This window comes from Ovis canadensis, chromosome 3 (genome assembly GCF_042477335.2).
Source record: "Ovis canadensis isolate MfBH-ARS-UI-01 breed Bighorn chromosome 3, ARS-UI_OviCan_v2, whole genome shotgun sequence".
Lineage (NCBI taxonomy): Eukaryota > Metazoa > Chordata > Mammalia > Artiodactyla > Bovidae > Ovis > Ovis canadensis.
The window spans coordinates 74,052,858-74,075,413 of record NC_091247.1 but is presented as its reverse complement, the minus strand read 5'-3'; the positions used below and the strand labels follow the sequence as shown (position 1 = coordinate 74,075,413).

Here is a 22,556-nt window from a genome sequence, read left to right as displayed (position 1 = left end):
GGAGTCAAACTAGATGTTACAAATATGAGATCTCTATTTCAGGTGGTTGCGTCTTTGCTGGAAATCATCAGAGTAAGTTGTGCAGAAACATGTAGGAAACACTCGTCTGTTTCAGGAAGGAGGATTCTTTATTGTGTTCAATACAGGAAATAGTGAACATACTTCTAAAATTGCGGTCCACATTCCACTTCATCACTGTGGAAAGTAAACATCTATCACTACACACTCTCTGCTGTCACCACTTTCTCCATCCTCTGCCAACCACACTGACCTGGCAGCCCTCAGCTTCTTTCTCCTGGATTCACAGATCTTCCTAATTTCCCTGAACCTGTGCATGACCTTCCCTGACTCTCCTGAACCTCTACACAAGACCCTCTTAGGAAACTCTCTGGTGCTTTTCTGCTAAATTCCTGTGTTTACTTGTATCCCCACTGGTCATGGGCATCCATGCACCTTGCAGTTGGTGGAATGTGAAGTGTGCATGAGAGTATATATATGGACTTCCCTGGTGGCTCAGTGGTAAAGAACCTGTCTACCAATGAGAATTGGATTTGATCCTTGGGTCTGGAAGATCCGCTGAAGTGGAAGTTTCAAGAAAATGTCACAAAAATCTTTTAAAATTCTTCAAGAAAATCTGACATAGAATTATGCTTTAGTTAAATGGGATACTGTGGCTTGAAATAATCTGATTGCATGCATTAGCTATTTAACTTAGCACAAATTAGCCGACAAGTGTGTAGAAATTCTTTTGTAGAATTACCATGTACATAGGAAAGAAATGCACATGTGAAGAGTAAGACTTATGTAATGCCTATGGTAAATCAAAACTGGACATTATTTGTACTTTATGTATGGAAATTTAGGTATAAAGAACTGCACTGAATCCCTCTTAGCTTTATAAGATACCTAAGAAGGGATTTAAACAAATGCTTTATTTGTAAACCACCTTCCTTCTTCTGATTAATGTATAGTTATGGAAAATGAGGTTCATTTTCCCAAAGCTCTAATTATTTGTCATTGAACAGACCTATACTTACCCTTTAACTAACTCAACCACAATAAAGTCATTTCCATCCCCACTGTTATACAGAATTAGTCCATCTAGGGATGTTGTCTTGAACTGGAAAAAAAGATGCATAGACGTGTAGGCTTGCAATGTAGCTAAGGCAACATAGCTTGATTTGGTCTTAAAGGTGACAGGGTCTGCTATGATGTTCCTGAAGCCAAACCTGGCGTTGAGCTCACAATAATCTATGTCGCCATTTTTGCACAAGTCAATGTATGCCATTCCATTAAATGTCAGGCTCTGCAGGTGTCCAATGAAGTTGGAGGGAACAGAAGACAGATACCGGCGTTCCGTGATGATGCCAGTCTCTATATTATGGAACTCCAGCCTTGTATGATCTCCTGCCATTTGACCTAAAAGGGAAGATAGTCTATTACTATTTTCTGCATCTACAGGGCACTTTCAACTTTAGACTTCCATAACAATATCACATTTTAAAATGCAAGGATCTATATACCTCCTTGATATTCAGTTATATTTCAAAAACAAACAAAGAAATGACCTTACAGGATGAGACTGAATCAGATAATACTAATAAAACTTTCTTAGCTCAAGTTTTAAGCTCTGCCCCAAATTTGACATTCACTAAAGTTTTAGAATTTTTTTACAGGTAGAAGAAAGAAGTGAAGAAAGGAATGGAGAATTGGTAGGAAGGAAGAAGAGAAAGGAAAAGGAAGGAAGGAAGAGGGAGAGGGCAGGAGGGCAAGAGAGAGGGAGAAGGATTAGGGGCAATGATTGTCTTGCATCATCCCAACAGAAAGTGATGCACCCCAGCTCCACGGTGATGTGATGTTTGTCTTTATTGAGAATGTACTTCAAGAAAAACAAAAAAAAGCAACAGTATATTTTCCAACAGCAACAGAAACATTGAAGACCTGCTGACTGTTCTTCCAATATGAACCATGAAAATGTGTTTGAAATTAACTTTGCACCTTCTCTTTTTGGTGCTGAATAATTTCCAGTCTTTCCTAGAGCTAGTGTCCTAGTCAAGCAGAATTTCTGTTGATTTTTTCTGGACCTCTGCTATTTTCCTTGCACTTAGGTTTTGGATATCAAAATTGAGCACAACATACTGATTCAAGGCATGTCCAGTAATATTAGTCCAGTAAATACCAGTAAATACCAGTAAAATTAGTCCACATTATCCCAAGGTATAATCTTAAACACCACAATGTGAAGCTTGGTTGCCAAGTTATCTAGTGATTCACTCTTCAATTCAACTCCATCCCTGTTCATCCCACCATCTTTCTGTGCCAACCCCATTGAAAGCTTACCCAGTCCTGTCTTTACCTCCAGAGTGATAACTATACCTACCATCAAGGTTGAAATAAAAATTAACAAAGATATGAACTTGTTTTCTAAAGCACAGCATAAATTACTCTTATCATCACTAGTAATTTGTCCCCAGCATCTTGTTCTTGTCTAATTAAACTGTCATTCAGTTTCTTTAGAAACTCAAAAATGTCATTTAAATTGCAATCAAGTTCTTCCAGGTGTTAGCTTCACTACTCAATTTGGCATAATTGGAAAATGTATTGAGCTTACCCTATCCCATCATCGCTGATATTAATGAAAATATGAATTAGAACTGATCCCAGTCTCAGACCTGAGAAGAGGCACTGAACCTTCTTCCCACGTGTAATAAAGATTGAATATCACCTGTCCTGGGCCTCCTTCAGCCAGTTTGACAGATTTCCATTTCTTTCATCAAGACAATAAAATACTAGGTGAGATTTGAAAAGAAATCTGTTATTAAATTATAAAAGGCACACTTTTTGTTGTACAATAAAAATTGCTGGCATACTCAATTGATTTTGATACTAATAAACTCATTGGTATTAAAAACTCTCCCCCAAGTGGTACTTAGCTCTTCTTAATTCCTGAACCTCTTTGCCAGTCCTTGATCTTGACAACAGTTCCTGTCATCCCTTAATATGCTGTGAGTTTTTCTTTTTCAGTTATTAGTTTGTTCTGATTCCTTCTCTGCAAATGTGTTTTTTTTTTTCAAGACAAAAATTACCACTATAAATAGCTCTCTCTTCTCTCTCCTCCCCAGGATGCCTCTTTCTTGTCTATGCCATGCAAAAACGCAACAGGAAAGAGCAAAATCTGATTCCTTGTTGGATCTGTTTCTTTTACTTCAACCTTTGTATTTTGTTGCTTTTGTAACTATAATCACTAAAAGGATGCTGTCTGTTTATAGCTGTAAGCATACATAATGTCCCGCTTGGAGGGGACCCTGCCTCTCCACCTGAAGATTAAAGTGCCTTTGCTTGGCTCACAGGGAGACATTCTGACTCTGACCCCTGTGAATGGCTGCAGAAAAGAGGATAATTAACACACCCCCTCCCCAAAGCTGGCCAAGCCAGGAAATATTTTGCAAGAATTTTGGCCTTTTTACTTTACTTAGGTACCTCCTCACCCTCTCTGTCCTGTAAAAGAAACCAGGAAACTGGCATTCAGACCCGACAAGACTCTAGGACGCTAGTCTGCCATTGTCTCTGATGCCTGGCTTTCTGAATAAAGTTGCTATTCCTTGCCTCTGCACCTTGTGTCCCGATTACTGGCCTATCATGTGGCGAGCAGATCAAGCTACAATTCGATAACAATAATACTATTAAATCCTCAGAAATTCTGGTTTCTCCTATGACTTCATTTTTTAAATTAAGTTGAGGCTAATTACTTTACAATATTGTAGGGGTTTTTACCATATAGTGATATGAATCTGCCATGGGTGTACATGTGTTCCCCATCCTGAACACCCCCTCTCACCTCCCTCCCCATCCCATTCCTCAGGGTCATCCCAGTGTACCAGCCCTGAGCACCCTGTCTCATGCATCGAACCCTTACCGGTGATCTATTCCACATATAGTAATATACATGTTTCAGTGCTATTCTCTCAAATCATTCCACCCTCGCTTTCTCACACGGAGTCCAAAAGTCTGTTCTTTATCTGTGTCTCTTTTGCTGTCTCGCATATAGGGAACATCGTTATCATCTTTCTAAATTCCATATATATGGATTAATATACTGTATTGGAAAATCCCATGGATGGAGGAGCCTGGTAGGCTGCAGTCCATGGGGTCGCTGAGGGTTGGACATGACTGAGCGACTTCACTTTCACTTTTCACTTTCATGCATTGGAGAAGGAAATGGCAACCCACTCCAGTGTTCTTGCCTGGAGAATCCCAGGGACGGGGGAGCCTGGTGGGCTGCCGTCGATGGGGTTACGCAGAGTCGGACATGACTGAAGTGACTTAGCAACATACTGTATTGGTGTTTTTCTTTCTGACTTACCTCACTCTGTATAATAGGCTCCAGTTTCAGCCACCTCCTTAGAACTGATTCAAATACATTCTTTTTAATAGCTGAGTAATACTCCATTATGTATATGTACCACAGCTTTCTTAAACATTCGTCTGCGTATGGACATCTAGGTTGCTTCCATGTCCTGGCTATTGGTATACAGTGCTGTGATGAACATTGGGGTACATGTGTCTCTTTCAATTCTGGTTTCCTTGGTGTGTATGCCCAGCAGCGGGATTGCTGGGTCATATGGCAGTTCTAGTTCCAGTTTTTTAAGGAATCTCTACACTGTTCTCCATAGTGACTGTACTAGTTTACATTCCCACCAACAGTGTAAGAGGGTTCCTTTTTCTCTACACCCTCTCCAGCATTTATTGTTTGTAGACTTTTGAACAGCAGCCATTCTGACTGGTGTGAGATGGTACCTCACTGTGGTTTTGATTTGCATTTCTCTGATAATGAGTGATGTTGAGCATCTTTTCATGTGTTTGTTGGCCATCTGTATGTCTTCTTTGGAGAAATGTCTGTTTAGTTCTTTGGCCTATTTTTTGATTGGGTTGTTTATTTTTCTGGAATTAAGCTGCAGGAGCTGCTTGTATATTTTTGAGATTAATTCTTTGTCAGTTGCTTCATTTGCTATTATTTTCTCCCATTCTGAAGGCTGTCTTTTTACCTTGCTTACAGTTTCCATCATTGTGCAAAAGCTTTAAGTTTAATTAGGTCCTATTTGTTTATTTTTGCTTTTATTCCCATTACTCTGGGAGGTGGGTCATAGAGGATTTTGCTGTGATTTATGCTATGATACCATTTTTATCCCCTTCTTCAGTTCTTTTATTCAGTGACCTTGATACTACTCTGTGTGGCACTACCTCTTTGGTATCAAATCAAACCCGGGTCTCCCGCATTGCAGGCAGACGCTTTACCATCTGAGCCACCAGGGAAGCTTCAAAATTAGCCTTTAATAACTTTCAAGTACAAATCTCTAGTGGTGCCAGTAACATTGAATTAGTAAGCTATATAGAATGAAGAATCTGCAAAGGTAAAAAAAAAATGGCTTGGGCTTTTACATTTCCTTATATTGATTATTTTATCTTTTTCATTATATTAAAATCTGAGTCTTAACCTGGTGTACCCACCCAGATCCTGAAACTATCAAGTTTCTTTTTAAAAGCTACATGAATGAGCCAACTGATAGTAAGGGAATATCCAAAAAAATATTTCTAATACTTGAAATTATATATTACTCTAAATTGTCCATTTATTGGCAGTTCTGAAAGACGAAAGCACATTGTTCAGCAGAACTGAGAAAGAAGGTCAGTGATAAAAATAATATGTAATGTCTATTTTCTTTTCTCAAAGGAATAGAATATGTGTGCAGACCATAAATAATAAAAAAGTAGTAAAACAGCATTGGAGCAACCGTGGCCCAATTATAAGAAAAATCATTATGGCCCATGTTCAAAAGCCTATTCTTTCTTTAATAAGCTTACATAAATCGCCTTGACAGTAATGGCAGATATGCTTGCTTATGAAGGAGAATTAGCACCTTAAAGCCATTATCCACTGAAGAAAACATTAATGGCTGCCTCTTAAAAATCCTTTATTTTTCAGAATTTATTCTAATGTTTAATCTTCAGTCAGCACTGTAGCCACCTCTACTGTGTACATATATTGACTAACAAAACATAAAGGACACTGAAGGAGAAATATTGTTAAGACTTCACTCATTAAGGAACGCAGCATGTTTCCTAGACATTTAGTGGAAAGGAGAATTTGGAATTAGCAAAATGCTTCTGATCAAAGTGTCTGGTATCCAGGTTGATGATAATCTCCAGTAAGAGTCAAACTTCTGGCTTGTGTTGTTTGTATACAAAGCTCAATTTCTAAATCAAATCTTTTTACCAAAACAGATAGCAAGATCTACTATTTTATGTTGAGTCCTACTCTGACTTGGGTTACATTTCTGCTGCAGAACAAAATGATCCACCACCCCCGACCCCAGCCTTAGATCGACTCATTGATTCACTAAAAGGTATTGAAAATTACTGAGAGTGGGCTATATGCATGAGTCAGGTGCTATGTCAGGCAAGTAAGAAATAATGTTGAGAGGATCATACTTGGCTCGTATTTTCACAAAATGTATGGTCTATTGGGGGAAAATAGACAAAATCAGGTAAGAAAATAATTAACTATATAATGATAAAACTGAGAAAAAATGCCAGGTATTTGATACACAGCAAATTGTGCTGGTAACTATGGGACGGGGGCAAGTGCTTGAGTGGATATTTAAGTTAAAACTGAAGGACTGAAAAAGGAAAAGCCACATTAAAAACTGTAAGATAGGAATGGAAAGGTGGATTCCAGAAAGGAGAAACAGATCAACAGAGGCATGTGGGAGAGAAAGAGCCAGGCAGTGTGACTGGAGAGGCATAAGCAGGTGAGGTTAGTGCTCAGAAGAGATCGGAAGAGTAAGAGGTCAGATATCACAGTGTCTCTGGATTATATTAGGAGCTACTGAAGGGTTTTAGGCAGACATGAGCCATGAAACTGTGTGTGTATGTGTATTTAATCTTTCTGATGTGGATATAATAGACGAGACAATTTGAAGTAGACTGTTTATGTTAGAAATGGAAAACCATGGACAAAATTAGCCCATTTTGCCAATATAATTTCAGGATTTACTAATAATGTATAGAATGCTGGAGAAGAGGAATATAATAATGATGACTTCGTCCAGGCTTGGGTAACTGGATATGCGGTGAATAGCGTTCAATGAAGGACATATACACACATACAAAACACATAATTCTAGATTATTTTTTTTTGACAGTTTAGGTGATAAATTGAAACCCCAAAACTCCCTACCTTGGGATACCAAATAGTGTATAGGACAGTTTCTCATCAGAGTCCTGGGGAATGTCTCTCTTCTGGGGTCTCTTTGCTGGCAACTGTTTATCCTCATGAGCCTCAGTGCAGTCAGACATTCCCAAGAATGGCCTGAGTATGTACTGTACTGTTTTCAACTTAACGGTTTATAAAACTGTGATTTAAAGATGTACTCAAAATATAGGACTTTGCATGAAGAGTCTCCAGTGATTTCTTTTATTTATTTACTTTCTTGTTCAGTGATTTCTGAACTTGCTGTAAAATTTAGTAAGAAATCTTCATTGCTTTTCCGAGGCATGGCTAGTTTCATGTGGCCATTAGAATGTTTGAAAAAAAATTCCATTCCAAACTGAAGCCTCAATGGCAAAGTTCCACTGCGTGTTTGGAAACCTTTCTATGCCATATAACTCAAGGCTGACTTTTTTATTGTTATGAATTGTTGACTCTCATGATATCTTTGGCAAAACATAATTTCCCAAATATGAATCACCCAGGTGAAAACTCATCAAGGTAAATTACTGTGAAAAACAAAGAACAAAACACTGTCTTGAGCTCTGAGCAACAAGATGCTGGGAGCTGGGGCAAGGAAAGTGCTGGAGTGGGGTACGGGGGGAGTTGCATAATTTGGGTAAATTATCAGCGCTTATTTGGCTTATATGCCCATTTATCCTTTAACTCAGAAAGAACAAGTTGGTTTCCACAACTGAAAAAATGTTCAACTCCTACAGAACAGAAAGAAGATGGAATATAATTTCTGCTCTAAGGCCTTGGCAGTTTTGAGAAAGAGTAAATAGCAGGCTAATTTACTGAAATGCTAGTCTGTACTTTGTTCTTCCTTCAGTTCTAAGAAACTAGCCTAGTCCCTTTTAGCACTTTGCCTCAAAGGCTTTTTCTTGGCAAAAAGTGGAAGACAACTTCCTGGAAAACAGTGCTTTTTCCAACCTTTTGTGAAGGTATAGCTTGCAAGGTGTTCAACAAAGGAAAACGAAATGAACAGAATGCCTTGATGGTCTGAACTAGATGAGGCAATTACCACTGACTGGGAGAGAGATGAACATCGGTGGGATTTAGCGGTACTAAGCACCAACATCCTGTCATCTAATAAGATTCAGGGGTTCAGAGAGAATTACTGAGATCAATATAGGAGGACTGAACCATAGTTCATAGGCTGCAAGAATCAGCAAAGACTCTTTGCCCCACTTAGGACAGGAGCAATAGGGTTCTTATAATTTAAAAGACAAACTAGGAGAACTATCTTTTTGGTGAGAATCAGTGAAGACAGAAGCCAACAGGAGCTTCTGCATGATTCAGGGTGGGTGGGAGTAGGGGCCATATGACTATGATTAAATATTCTGTAAACCCAGAAGAAAGGCCTAAGGTGTCATTTAAATTGATATTAAAGACAATTAATAAATGTGCCATTTCTTGCACCCCTGAGTTAGTGGACTCAGACTTATAATTTTATTAATACCTGCTAGAGGAAAAAAAAATCTGTGAAACAAATGTGTCTGCTGTCCAAAGTTGGAAATCTTAAAAGAGAGTTTGTTTTTTTCTTTCAGATCATGAGCAAAACTTCGCCAATGTCTTATGAATTCATAATGAAGTCGTAGGTGCCAGAGTTTCCCAAAATTAATCAGCCAAGGAGACACAGGTTACTTTACCATGAAGAAACAGGCCATGCCCAGGAGCAGAAGAGTGGAAACATGTTACATTAGCTTAGAAATCATGTCCCAACAGCGTCAATTCTGAGTACTCCTTTGAATCCATCATTTATTTGTTCCTGTTTCTATAAGCAAACTACACCCATATAAGTATCTATTCACTCCGCTTCCTAACATTATGTTCACTAGTGGTATATAAACACATGGCAGTAAACAAAGAAATGATGTTTTGACTGGAAGTTGAGGAAGTCAAGTCACTAATGTAGAATATAATTATTCATTTAGGAGTTTGGTAGGAATCTATGCAACTGAAAAGATATATCTTACATTTTAATGAAAAATTAGCTGGCGATTCATTTAGAGAACATTTCTGGAGTTTTCTGTTATGATATCATTTTCATACTCTATTCATCACTTCCTAATTCAAAACAGTTGCACTGATTTAAAAAGCAGGCTAATGTTCTACACACAAGTGTAATTAAGTACATAAGAATGGGAGGGAATAAACATAACTGAAATCAATAAGATGAATAGTATTTCAAATGAATAACATAACTACACTCAAAGAAAAGAAAGGAAGGAAAAGGAAAGGAAGAAAAGAAACAAACTAATCAAAGTTATTTATAAATAGTATTTGACTATATACATTAAATCTTGGGCAGTAAGAAATAAAAAGAATCACAAATTAATCCTGAATTGCTTTTAGTCAGGTTATTACTTGTGGGATGGACAATGTAAAGCAATTCTGAAACTATCACAGATGTGTTACTGGATTGAGCAAATGGGAAAATGACATCACTGGGAGCCAAGGTTCCAAATTGGAAGAAGAGATATGAAAACATGAAATGGGGGAAGAAATAATGCTGTAGATATGGTTGTACTAGTGTGAACTCATGTTTTCTAAAATATGTGTATATGTATATTTGTGCGAACATGTAATTTATCTGTATGTATGTGTGTGTATATATATGTGGAGAAGCATATTAAAGCAAATTCACACACACACACACATATATATACACACACACACATACTTATGGGCTTCCTTAGTGGCTCAGCAGTAAAGAATTTGCATGCCAATGCAAGAGATGAGGATTGGATCCCTGGGTCAGGAAGATCCCCTGGAGAAGGAAATGGCAGCCTACTCCAGTATTCTTGCCTGGAAATTCCATGGACAGAGGAGCCTAGTGGGCTACAGTCCATGGGGTCACAAAAGAGTTGGAAATGACTTAGCAACTAAACTAAGCAACTATATATATTCAGGTATATGTATTGATACTTGAGTGTATTTACCATCTTAGCCTCCTGAAAAGGATGTAAAGCAGTGCTGAGCATACCAATACCAACCACCTGCACCTAATTCTCTCCATTAAATAGAAAGTAAATGTCTCAGTCCAGGAATGAGGCATGGTAGTAAAAGTTGTGCCTGAAATATTTTGTTTTGCCAAAAAAGTGAGGGAAAAAAAAGTGAGGTGAAGGCATGTTACAAAATCAGAGACCAACTTCATGGGATTCCCACTGGCCCAAACAGGGACACTTTAAGCACCAAAATAATTAAGTATAACTATTTGAAAATACAGAAATGTGTGGGTCCATATCAATAAGGAAAGAAGGAAAGAAAGGAAGAAGGGAGGGAAGGAGAGAAGGAGGAAGATGGGGAGATAAGGAAGAAAAGAAAAGGAAAGAAAACAGAAAGAAGGGATAGCTCTCGTATACAGTAAAATGCTAAGCATTGCCTCTAAAAGTGAAAAGAGTAATGGGGTTTGGAAATAATCATTTATAACTACTGTGTTAAAGACTGGATCAGGAAAAACCTTCAGTAGATGATAATCTGGGGCAAATATTTAAGGAAGATATTACGATATTTTCATTGTCTTAATATGGCTCTCCACAGACAGTTTACTAGTTGTAAGGGAGTAAAACATATTAATCATACTATGGAGAAACTGGGCAACATACTGACCAAGTGTTAAAATCATGAGTCGAGGATATGGATATCGTTTGTCTCCAGACAGGATACTATAAGAAGATCACACAATCAACAATGTGGTATTTCATCCAAGAATGTTAAAACCTGAATTCAATCATCATGAAACACCAGATAAGCCCAAAGAACGACTTTACATGGATAAAAGATTGGAGGACTATACATCTTTTTAATTTGTCAATGTAATCAAAGACAAAGAAAGTCTATGGCAATGTCTTCAATGGGAGGCTAAAAAGACATGAACACTAAATGCAGTGTCTGATCCTAGACTGCATGCTCTGCTAGAGGTGAAAATGCTATAAAAGACAGCATTGGGTTAATGGACAAAAGGGGAATATGGGTGAGAGGACAGATAAAATATATTGCATCAATGCCAAATCTACTGAAGTTAGTAGCTCTTTGTTCTGTAAAGGGATATTCATATCTTTAGAAAATGTCCACTGAAGTATAATATTTAGAGTGAAGGGCTATTAAGTATGTAACTTTTTCTCACTTGGCTAAGAAAAAAAAGAGAGTGAAAATGTCAAAGCAAATGGGATAACATGCTCACAATAGTAAAAGTATATCACTGTCGTTTTACTTTTGAAATTTTTTATAAATTTGAAATTATTTCTAAACAAAACTTTTTAAAAATGTGTTGCCCCAGTCTTTTGTTTCTATACCGTCTTCAGCCACTGTAGTTTAGGACTTTACTGCTTTACATTCTGAAGCATTTAGCACATTGCACAGAATTCATATTGCTCAAAACATATTCTCTTAACTTATTTTCCAGCTTAAATGCAGTGACTTCCCAACTGCTTGAAAACCCGTGAAATATCAACCCCTTCGTTTGGAGCACTGACCTATTGGCACCCAAGGCCATTCTAGCCATTTCAGCTGTGCTGTGGTTACATGAAACAAAACAAACCTTCTCGGCTGCCTGAACATTAGTCTGTCTAGCCTCATCCAAGCCATCCTACCCTTCCCCACATAATCTTATCTGTATTATCCTTTCTTTACAGCCTTCAGATATTATTGATTGCTTTAGCTATTCCTGAAATCTTTAAGCTCTTCTGAACCTCAAGAACATGAATTGTTTACTCAACATTTTAATACATCATATACTATCCCAGATGATATTACCATGTGATTTTGATATGTGTTTATATATATATATTTGTAAAAGCCTCATAAAATCATGCTATATCTGAGAAAGTACTCATCATAGTCATATATATATAAGGATATTAAAAATATACATAAATGAACCATTAGTTAAAAGTAAACAATTTTTTAAAGTTAACAAATAAACACAATTAAAAAAAATAAACCTAGGTTCTCTCTCAGTTCTGGTAACAATGGCATTTCAAAGTAACATGTCATTTTACCTCTTTGAATCTCAGCTTCCTCATCTATAAAATGAGAATGCATCTACCCCATCAATGTCATAGGGCTATATGAGATTTGAGACAAACTTAAGGGACTAAAGAATGTTCTAATGTGACCTTCACATGTCCTTGTCTCTGGCAATTATTTCTTCCCAACCTCTTATACATGACCTTACACTCTAATTTCTGTCCCTTTTGGTAAAAGCCAGACTGTCCAAACAATGGATGCTAATCTACAAAAACAATTTACACCTCTTCCAAGAACTGCCTTTACCAAAACTAGCTGAACTTCAGCTGACACTCCTGCCAAAGCTCTATAAAAATTCTGCCTCCCTTCCCTAAATTCACACAGTTTCTTTAGAGACTTCTTATGTTTGGCAATTTTGAATAAAGGCTTATACTAATGAGTCCCTGGTTGATTTTCTTCCTGGGAGAATAAAATGGCATAACATAGCAGCGGTTTTTAAATGCCAATCCATAGGCCAGCTGCATTAGAGTTCTTTGGAGAGATTTTAACAAATAATAATAATGGGCTCCTCTCACACTTTCTGTGGTGTCTGGCCAGGAAATGATCCTTTTAAAGCTCTTCAGATGATTCTGAAACAAAGTAAGTTTGCTCCCACACGAAGACAAAAGTTTTGGAAAGCCATAAAGGGCTAACGAAATACAAGACAGTAAAAGATCTGTGGGTTGGTAGTTTGCTTCATTTAAATTGTGGAATGATTCTCTTAAAAGTTAAAATCCCATACACATTACTTCTTCACTGATATAACCACCTGATCTCTGAGAATGGAAACCCCCTTGAGACTGAACGTAGAACACACACTTCTGTGCTGCACAAGGACCATCCTGCATTGCACTAAAATAATTAACAGGAAGATGTTCTCTTGAAAAACAGGGAGCTAATATCCCAGCGGGTCATATGCTTGAAGTTATTTTCAGCAGAGAGAATAAAGGTGAGCCAATTCCTCTTTCATTTGGTTTTCCTCTGTCTCTGGCGTGGGCCCTTATATTCCTCACCTCAGTCAGAAATCCACAAATCAGGGACTGAACTTAACATTCTTAACATTAGAGCTTAACCAGCAGAGCTAAATGGCCAAAAATGATCTATCATAGCTTAGAATAAAAAGCAGTTCACCTGCCAGAATGCCAGCATATCTATCAATGTATCCAGAAGGTAAAAAGTATAACTTGCTGCTGTTCATCCCCTAAATATATAACAAGGAAACTGAACAGGAATTGGCCTCCAAACAGTAACTTCAATATTTTATGAAGCCCTGAGATATTTATCAAAGCATAAAATTAAAATATATTATAACTTCTTGAATTATTAAATGGAAAGGAACATGACAAATAATTGTTGCTCATTTGAGAGAAAAGAAAACAACACGCAGCTTATTAAATTTAATTGCTGCTGGAAGAATCTGAATAAGAAATGAACTGTGTCTATTAGCTTCAAGTTATTCATTCGGTTTTCAAGGTCACCTGCAAGAAATAGGAAAGTCTAAAGCTTCAACAAAGGCAAAGGTGAGGGCTTTACCTGTCATGGCCTGCTGGTCATCCACCGTTAACTTTAAACTTTTTCCTCGACGAACCACACGCACTGTGTGCCATTCGTTATCATTGAGGTTATAGCCAGCAAAAAGGGTCTCGGGACCTTTGCCTGTAGAATATGCCAAACAGTCATTATGGACACTCAGAATCAGTCAAGCAAATGAACCTCACAGAGAGTGAGAGAAAGAGAGAAAGAAAGGGGGGAAGCAAGGGAGAGGGAGGAGAGAGAGGAGAGAAAGGAATGAAGGAAAGAGGAGAGAAAAAGACAGAGGGAGGAGAGACTGGCTGGATCAATTCTCAAGCCCATTAGAGTCACAGCAAGCAAGGAAAATCACCAGTTAATAGATATTCAGGTGTAACAGTTTAAGAAGAATCTTTAACATTATGCATCAATCAAAGACAAACAAACGCACCTGTTGTCATAAATAGGCACACTCAACACAGCAATGCTCCCAAATTTGCACAAACTTTTCCCTCTCTCAGAAATTTTCTTGTTTTGCACTATCTCTTTTTTCTTTTTTTGGCTAATGAAGTAGATAACAGTCATAAGACATCTCCTGACCTTGGGGAGAGATCTGACCCTAGGCCATTAGCTAACAATTTTCAATGAATGGCACCTGGTTGATTAGGCCCTGGCAAGGAGGTTGCTCTGGGTATTAGATTGTGTGACGACTGCTCTTTGCACTTATATCATGTACCTTCAATATTCACCAGGTTTTTAAATTTCTGGAATGTTGTGTCTGAGAACTAGTGAAGGCCCAGAGAATGGGTATAGGTAGAAGTACTGACTCTTAGGAAGTGAAGAAAGTCAAGAAGAACACTGCCCATAAAGGGCCAAGTGTTGGGTGGGAGGGGAAAAAATGATTAAGCAGTGGTACCAGGAAGTGATTTCCAGCTAAGGAAAAAGAGCCAGAAGTGTAAGCAACTGGAAAAGTAATTGCAAGTGAACCTATGTAAACCTGTGCAAGTTGAATTTAAGTTGGCTTAGGAGAAGGAAATGGCAACCCACTCCAGTATTCTTGCCTGGAGAATCCCATAGACAGAGGAGCCTGGTGGGCTGCCGTCTATGGGGTCGCACAGAGTTGGACACGACTGAAGCGACTTAGCAGCAGCAGCAGTAGGACAGACAGATTATACCAGAAAGTATCTGTTGATGTTATTGAAATAATAAATTGGACAAATGTCTCTCTTAGACATAAAAACAAAGGAAGGGAAAAAAAAGAACTTTTAATAAAACAGAAAATGTTTTATTAAAAATAAGCCTTGCTAATAATCTGATATTTTGATTCATTTAAAAAAATCATGAAGTTATTAATGAAACATTTTTTGGTGATGTATTTCCCCCCCTCCTTTTTCTTTTTTTTTTAATGTACTGACATTTCTTGGTAAACTAAAATGACTAAAGACATGACATTTAGTTACACGACTCAGTTGATTCAGGATCAGGGTGGGGTTCACAATTTCTTCCACCAAATTCTACCAGACAATTTAGCCAATGTCCAAGGATCATAGGATGGTGTATGAAAAAGCCAAGAAAAAAAGAGAGAGAAAAGAAGAAAGAAAAATAAATTAGGGAACTAAGTACTAGAAGAAACCTCAGCAGTCTGTCCAACAAGAAATCACTGTTTTAATACTGCAGACTACTATCCTGATTTCTCTCTTAGGATGTTATTGATGAAACAAGTTCTCTCTTCCTTGTTTGAGGTTTGCTTAAAATGAGCCAATGATATAAGTTAAATTTTGCAGGATGAATTGCCTCCTGTCATGGGTTTCTCTGGTGGCTCAGATGGTAAAGAATTCACCTGTAATGCAGGAGACACGGGTTCAATTGCTGGGTTGGGAAGATCCCCTAGTAAAGGGAATGGCTACCCACACCAGCATTCTGGCCTGGAGAATTCTATGGACAGAGGAGCCTGATGGGCTACAGTCCACGGGGTTGCAAAGAGTTGGACACAACTGAGCGACTAACACTTTCAATTTTAAACAGAACCATCATTAAGATTAGTAAGCATTTCTTTTTGTTTCTTTAGAGAAACATGCATCTGGACACATGAATAAAAACTAGTCTAGATAGAAGAGTTTAGAGAGATTGATCACTAAATAACTAGAGGAAGCCTGTTCAACAACTGCAGTTCAACAATTGCAAAAATGCTTTGAGACCAAATGTTGAAAGCAAGTTCTAGGATCAAAGGAACGCTTTCTAGTTTCAACAGTGAAGTGTTTAATAACTTGGCAGAATCTTAGCATCCTACTGGCAGCAAAGGCCATTCTGAGTTTTGATCTTTGAAAAGAGAATATATCATTTTTAAAGATATTTTTATATGGTGGATCTTTTTTTTTTGTTAGAAATGTGTGCTTTTGAAGCAGTCTCACTCCCATTCTCTGTGTTTTGTCAAGAAAAAGAAGCATAAGGGTGATATCATCATTATACCCCATTCTGGGCTTGATCTTGCAGTGAAATCATAAAGCTTTATCCATGAAACAATAATTTCCATAACAACAGGCACAAAATCCAATTAAAAATAACCCGTTGGTTCATGAAAATCTCTGTGGACCAACTTCAAGCTCCTTCCCTGCATTATTAAAAATGTGAAGGGATTGATTTTGGGAGAGGCTTTTTTTTTAATGTATTTAATATTCTCAGTTTAAAACAATGTTATCTATGTGACATGAAGTGTCATGGAAAGTGAACTGGACAGGGAATTAAGGATTGCGGTTGCTGGTCCTTAATTTGCTACTGAGAAGGAAGTTGGGTCCTGGTAAATGTTTGTTATGTACCAGGCATTTTATTAACTTATTTCATCTTTACATTATTATCATTTTGCTGACACGAAACTGAAGGCCTAGAAAGTTAAACGACTCGGCCCAAGGTCACATAGCTAAAATGTAATACAGATGTCTTCTCTCCTAGGTCTGACCTAGGATAATTTATCCTCTGTTGGAAGTTTGAATTTCAGAGTCATTTGTCTCCATGGCAGAATTATAGTCATTCATAACATTAGTGATCTGAATTCCTTTTGAAATTTCTTTTTCCTTTTGGGATATCAAAACATGTCTCATTGATTCTAACCTTCCTCCCAGCATCAATGTGTATGCTAGGGAGTGAATAGTCACAAAACTGTGGCAGTGGTTAATTATTATTTTAAAATGGTGGAATTATTTTTTTTCCACCTGTAATCTCACATAAAGAATATAAAAATCACATAAAGGGGAAGTTGCTATTCTGTTAAAGAAGCAAGCTAACTTGTCCCCTAAGGCATCATCCAGAAGCCCTGGACTCAGCAGAAACCTCCGAGGTTGGGGCGGGGGTGGGGTGGGGGGGGTGGCAGGAGGGAACACTCATTTCTTCCTTTAGGAAAACGATGAGTTTCTTTATTAGAAAAATCCAGCAAAGGCTTTTAAAAGTCATTTGCAAGTAACGTTTTCTTTTCAAAGTTAGATTAAGAAAAACGATTTTTCACTGAATTAAAAAAAACAATTTTTCTAGAACATCATTTATTACAATACCAAGGTCCAGAGTTATTGAAAGCTACTTTTTAGTCTACCTACATTATCAACTCTTTAACATGCATTTTCAATACTCTTTTTAATTGCAAAGTCCAAGTTCATAAACTCTTTCCTAAAGATTTTATAGGCTATTTCCTCTTATATCTTGTGAGTTATATAACTCACTGCCTTTCCTTATCTCTTTCTCTTCACCATGAAATCAAGATTTAGGATATATGCTTACTTTCAGCAACTTGATTCTTTTCTTAAAAAAAAAAAAAAAAAAACAAAAAAAAACTGCATATTGACCTTTCTCCCTAATTAATTTTTGCTAATCACTTTATATTCTATTTGAAAGTATTTTGTCATAAATCAATAAATGAATTTATTTAATGAAGAAAATAATAGCTTCAAATGGATGTAGAAATAATTAATTCAACTCTCCCATTTTACAGATAGCTCCATGTGAGGTTAGTTGGCATATATGTATACAACATCACTGATCATTTCAGATATTTTTGCAAATGTATTTTAAATTTATTTTTAATATTTGCTTTCATGAATATTTCAAATTTACTTCAAATTCAAGATGTATATACTAGCAATTTTGGATCCTTTTTGTAAGAAAGCTTTCTGTGCAAATGTTCTGTGAAGTATATTCATTGGCTTTTTTTTAAATATGGGGGGAAATAATATTAAAGGACAATAGTGAAGATTAAAACAAAGCTAAGAAGTCTAGGAAGCAATGTGATTAAGGATGTCTTTGTAGACTGTAATTGGAGAAGGAAATGGCAACCCACTCCAGTGTTCTTGCCTGGAGAATCCCAGAGATGGGGGGGCCTGGTGGGCTGCCGTCTATGGGGTCGCACGGAGTTGGACACGACTGAAGCGACTTAGCAGACTTAGCAGCAGTAGACTGTAATGACAGCTGTCCCTAGAGTTGAAAGTTGCATGTAGCTTGAGAAAATCAAACCCAGACCTACTATATTTTGATTTTTAAAAGTTCAAGACTTGAGGGCTGCAAAGCTTAGACTCATTACATACCCTTTAGGTAGCTATTTCCTTCCACTGGTATTTTTTAAAGATGCTAACTACATGAATGGATCATCGGTTTGAAGTACCCATTTCTCACTATAGTTCAAACTAGTTGGTTCTAGATTTCCTTTTTGTTGCCTTAAACATTAAATGTAAGTAATTTCCATATGTAACAACCTAGACATTTGAGGAGCTAATCTGTTTTCTCAATTAAGCTATTTAAATATGGGGATTTGAATAAGTATTTCTGCAAAGCCACAACCCAGAAAACTGCATAGATGATGGGCAGGTAGAAATTCTTTTAGTTTGCCTTCTAGAAATGATCTATCTTCATTTTATTAAGAATAGGTTGTGCCTTTTCAACCACAGCTATGTGGGCTAAAAATGGGCATCACATGAAAGTGGAGTTTCTACAGTACTTCTATAAATAATAACAAAAAAATTCACATTGCCTTAGGGATATAAATTGGTTCTATCTTTATACATAACCGTTTTTTTTTTCTTAGATCATTAAATTGCTTATAGCACCCAGCAATTGAATTAGAAGTTATTACAGCACCATACATCTTAGAATTATGAAATTTTGAAACCGAATGATCAATTTTATGGAGAAGGCAATGGCACCCCACTCCAGTACTCTTGCCTAGAAAATCCCATGGACGGAGGAGCCTGGTGGGCTGCAGTCCATGGGGTCGCTAAGAGTCGGACATGACTGAGCGACTTCACTTTCACTTTTCACTCTCATGCATTGGAGAAGGAAATAGCAACCCACTCCAGTATTCTTGCCTGGAAAATCCCAGGGATGGGGGAGCCTGGTGGGCTGCCGTCTATGGGGTTGCACAGAGTTGGACATGACTGAAGCAACTTAGTAGCAGCAGCATCAGATCCATATTATATCTGCTGTTTATATAGTCTCATTTAACTAGTCTTATTCATTCTGGATTATGTGGTACCCATGTACTTGTGCTTAGTCACTCAGTCGTGTTCAACTCTTTGCCTATCCCTTCTTCAGCGGATCTTCCTCACCCAGGAATCGAACCAGGGTCTCCTGCATTGCAGGTGGATTCTTTACCAGCTAAGCTAGCCTACTAATTTAGTTTAAAAATTATTTTGTGCCAAACACTGATCTCAGCATTGGGAATGTCCCAAGTTAGATTTTCAAGAAGCTTTCTATAGCTTACATTCTAGTAGATCTAATAGGGGTCAAAATACTTCTGGCAATGGACCAAATGAAGCTCTGGGAGTTGGTGATGGACAGGGAAGTCTGGTGTGCTGCAGTCCATGGGGTCACAAAGAGTTGGACATGACTGAGCGACTGAACTGAACTGAATGGACCAAATAGTAAATATATTCCACTCTGCTAAATTTGGTTGTCATTGCAATTACTTAACACTGCTATTGTAGTGCAAAAGCAGCCATAGACTATATGTAAACAAATGAATATGGCTTTGTTTCAATAATTATTTGTTTAAACAGTAGGCCAGCTTGGTTTTCAGGTCTTTGTATGAGACACACAAATAGACAAATTCCCTTTTCTCCTGAATCTTCACAATGAGTATTAAAGATATAAGCAATGGAAAAATAGTCATGAGTTTGAGTCCGGAGACTGGAGTTTTAGATTGACTGTGACCATAAACTCCAACATAACATTAACTATTGGAGAAAGAAATCACAACCCACTCTGGTGTTCATAACTGGAAAATCCCACGGACAGAGGAGCCTGGTAGGCTACAGGCCATGGGGTCGCCAGAGAGTCAGACACAACTTACCAACTAAACAACAACCTTAATTATTCTAACTTTGTCTAATGCTAACACAGCTCTTGGTCTGACTTTTCTTATCAGTAAAACAATGATAACAACAAAAACTAAAAACAATCTTAAAAGGCTGTAAATGGCATAAACCAATTGCAAAGTCCTTCTACTTTTAAAATGTAATTACCTTTCCTGTTCTACAAATTTAGAATAGCAACTTTCATTAAATGCATGACATTTGTGTATGTGTATAAAATTAGGTGTCTATGTATGTCAAAATTCCCAGGTATTAAGCTTTATTTGGCAGTCTACTTTGAGGACTATAGCCTCCAGTGGGAGGCAGGAACCAGTGGGAAGCTGGAAATAAGCCTTGTCATTGTGACAATGATAGGAAGAGAGAAAAGCCAGGAGAAACAGAAGCAAGAGCCACCACTGCTGGGTGCCTGAGTCATGGCTCCTGGCAACAGCACTTATACCTGTAAATGACAGGAGGATGTGTTTCTCAGCTTGTAATTATGACACCTTCAGCCTGCTATTTGACTTTGCCATTAGTTTCTGGTTTTAAAATAGTTACTTTAAAAAATACTCAGATTGCTCCTTGAAGGACAAACAGAAATGAAAGAAGAGTCATTCTTATTAAATGTTTCTGTTTTATCTTTCTCAATTTTCAGATACTGGCCTGGGAGCAGAATTTTTTGTTTTTATTTCCACATGAATCAGTTAGGAAAGCTGATTAAAATTAGAAACATATAAATGGCACTTTCAGATTAGGATTTTTTTTTTTTTTTTTTTTTGCTATATACTAGCCTTACAAGGGGAAGGACCAATTAAGTGATTTCTGAGCTCAGTGAAGATGTGCAACTCTTGTTCAAAATGTAGTATTTCAGAACAGTGATAGCTAAGTATTTACCCAAAAACAAGCCCTTCTAAACACAGAGCCCTGGGTAACGGCACAAATTGCATGCTGTTTGAGCCAACCCTAAAGTGGAGTCGAAGTTTTGTGCTTATTTATTTTTAAAGTTTTGTTTTAGTGAGCTCTGCATTCAGGAATATGCAGACAAGACTCCATTTATCAACATAAGAGGTAAGGTTACATCACTCTCCCCAGTCTGTCAGCCCTTAATGACAAGGCCTCTGGGGTATCAGAAAGGCTGACTGTCTCAGAGCTGTCTTGTTGGCCAGGTGTGGTGCCAATCATGGCCTGGATAGACCAATCACCCACACAGCAGTAAGGCTGATGTACCAGCCCAGTCACCTAACTCTTCCTCTTCTCTAATCCTCCTCAAGTTCTCCTCAATTTAGCTGATCCTTGAGAACTATTGAGAATGTTTTTATATTGTCCTTTACTGTTTAGGAAAAGAGACATTTAGAGACTCCTAAGGACAGACACATTTCTTTATACTAAAAATATTACAAATATTCCTCCCTAACTAAAAAGTGTGCTCTGTGTGTGTGCTGTGCTGTGCTAAGACACTTTAGTCATGTCTGATTCTTTGTGACCCTATGGACTATAGCCTGACAGGCTCCTCTGTCCATGGGATTCTCCAAGCAAGAATACTGGAGTTAGTTGCCATGCCCTCCTCCACCAGGGGATCTTCCTGATCTGGGGATCAAACGGGTGGGCGTCTCTGATGTCTCCTGCATTGGCAGGTGAGTTCTTTACCACTAGTACCACCTGGGAAGCCCAACTAAAAGGTACTTTGAGCAAATAAAATAAAATTAGACATTAAACTTGGTTAAAAAATGAACAGTAACAACAGAAGAAAGGCATTTTGTAAACTTTAAAAAACCACTGTAAGAATTAAAGATTTTAAAATTAAAAAATATATATGAATAAATAAATAAATAAATAAATAAAACAATAGCAACATTAAAAAAAAAACCACTGGAGAAATGAAATAGTACCACACTAATCAAATTCACTGTGTTTACTTTGGTTAGATCGCTATTTAAGTCTTTCCTTTCTTTTAAACTTTCTACAATGTGTATATCTTGGTCTGGTGCATGTGTTTTAGATCCACAGATCCTCTGAATTTTTATCCTAGTTCCATGAATTACTAGCTATGTGATCCTGGTAAATTATATAAATTCTCTGTGTCTCAGTATTCTTATCTCTAAAATAAGCTAACAATAGAACCATTTTACAATATAAGTTTAATCCATTTTAATTACGTAAAACAATGCCTAGTGCATGGTACACCTTCATTTATAATGATAATAATATTATCAGTATTATATTGTCACCATTGTTATTCTCCCTTCGTTGTTGTTTAGTCACTAGGTCATGTCTAACTCTTTGTGACCGCATGTGGACTGTAGCCCACCAGACTCCTCTGTCCATTGGATTTTCCAGGCAAGAATACTGGAGAGGGATGCCATTTAGATATCCAGGGCATCTTCCCAACCTAGAGATCAAACCCATGTCTCCTGCACTGGCAGGCAGATTCTTTACCT

General features: G+C 37.5%; 1 protein-coding gene across 9 annotated transcripts in view; it reads right to left on the bottom strand.

The window, feature by feature from the left end:
- The window catches only part of NRXN1 (neurexin 1), a 1,213,874-nt gene that overhangs the window by 609,951 nt on the left and 581,367 nt on the right, over window positions 1-22,556 (bottom strand). For all 9 annotated transcript variants that reach the window (XM_070292299.1, XM_069583366.1, XM_069583363.1 and 6 more), the window contains 2 exons: window positions 13,814-13,936; window positions 1,038-1,419 (listed from right to left, as the gene is read on the bottom strand). In XM_070292299.1, coding sequence (XP_070148400.1) covers window positions 1,038-1,419; window positions 13,814-13,936 — 505 coding nt within the window. The remainder of the gene's footprint in view (window positions 1-1,037; window positions 1,420-13,813; window positions 13,937-22,556) is intronic.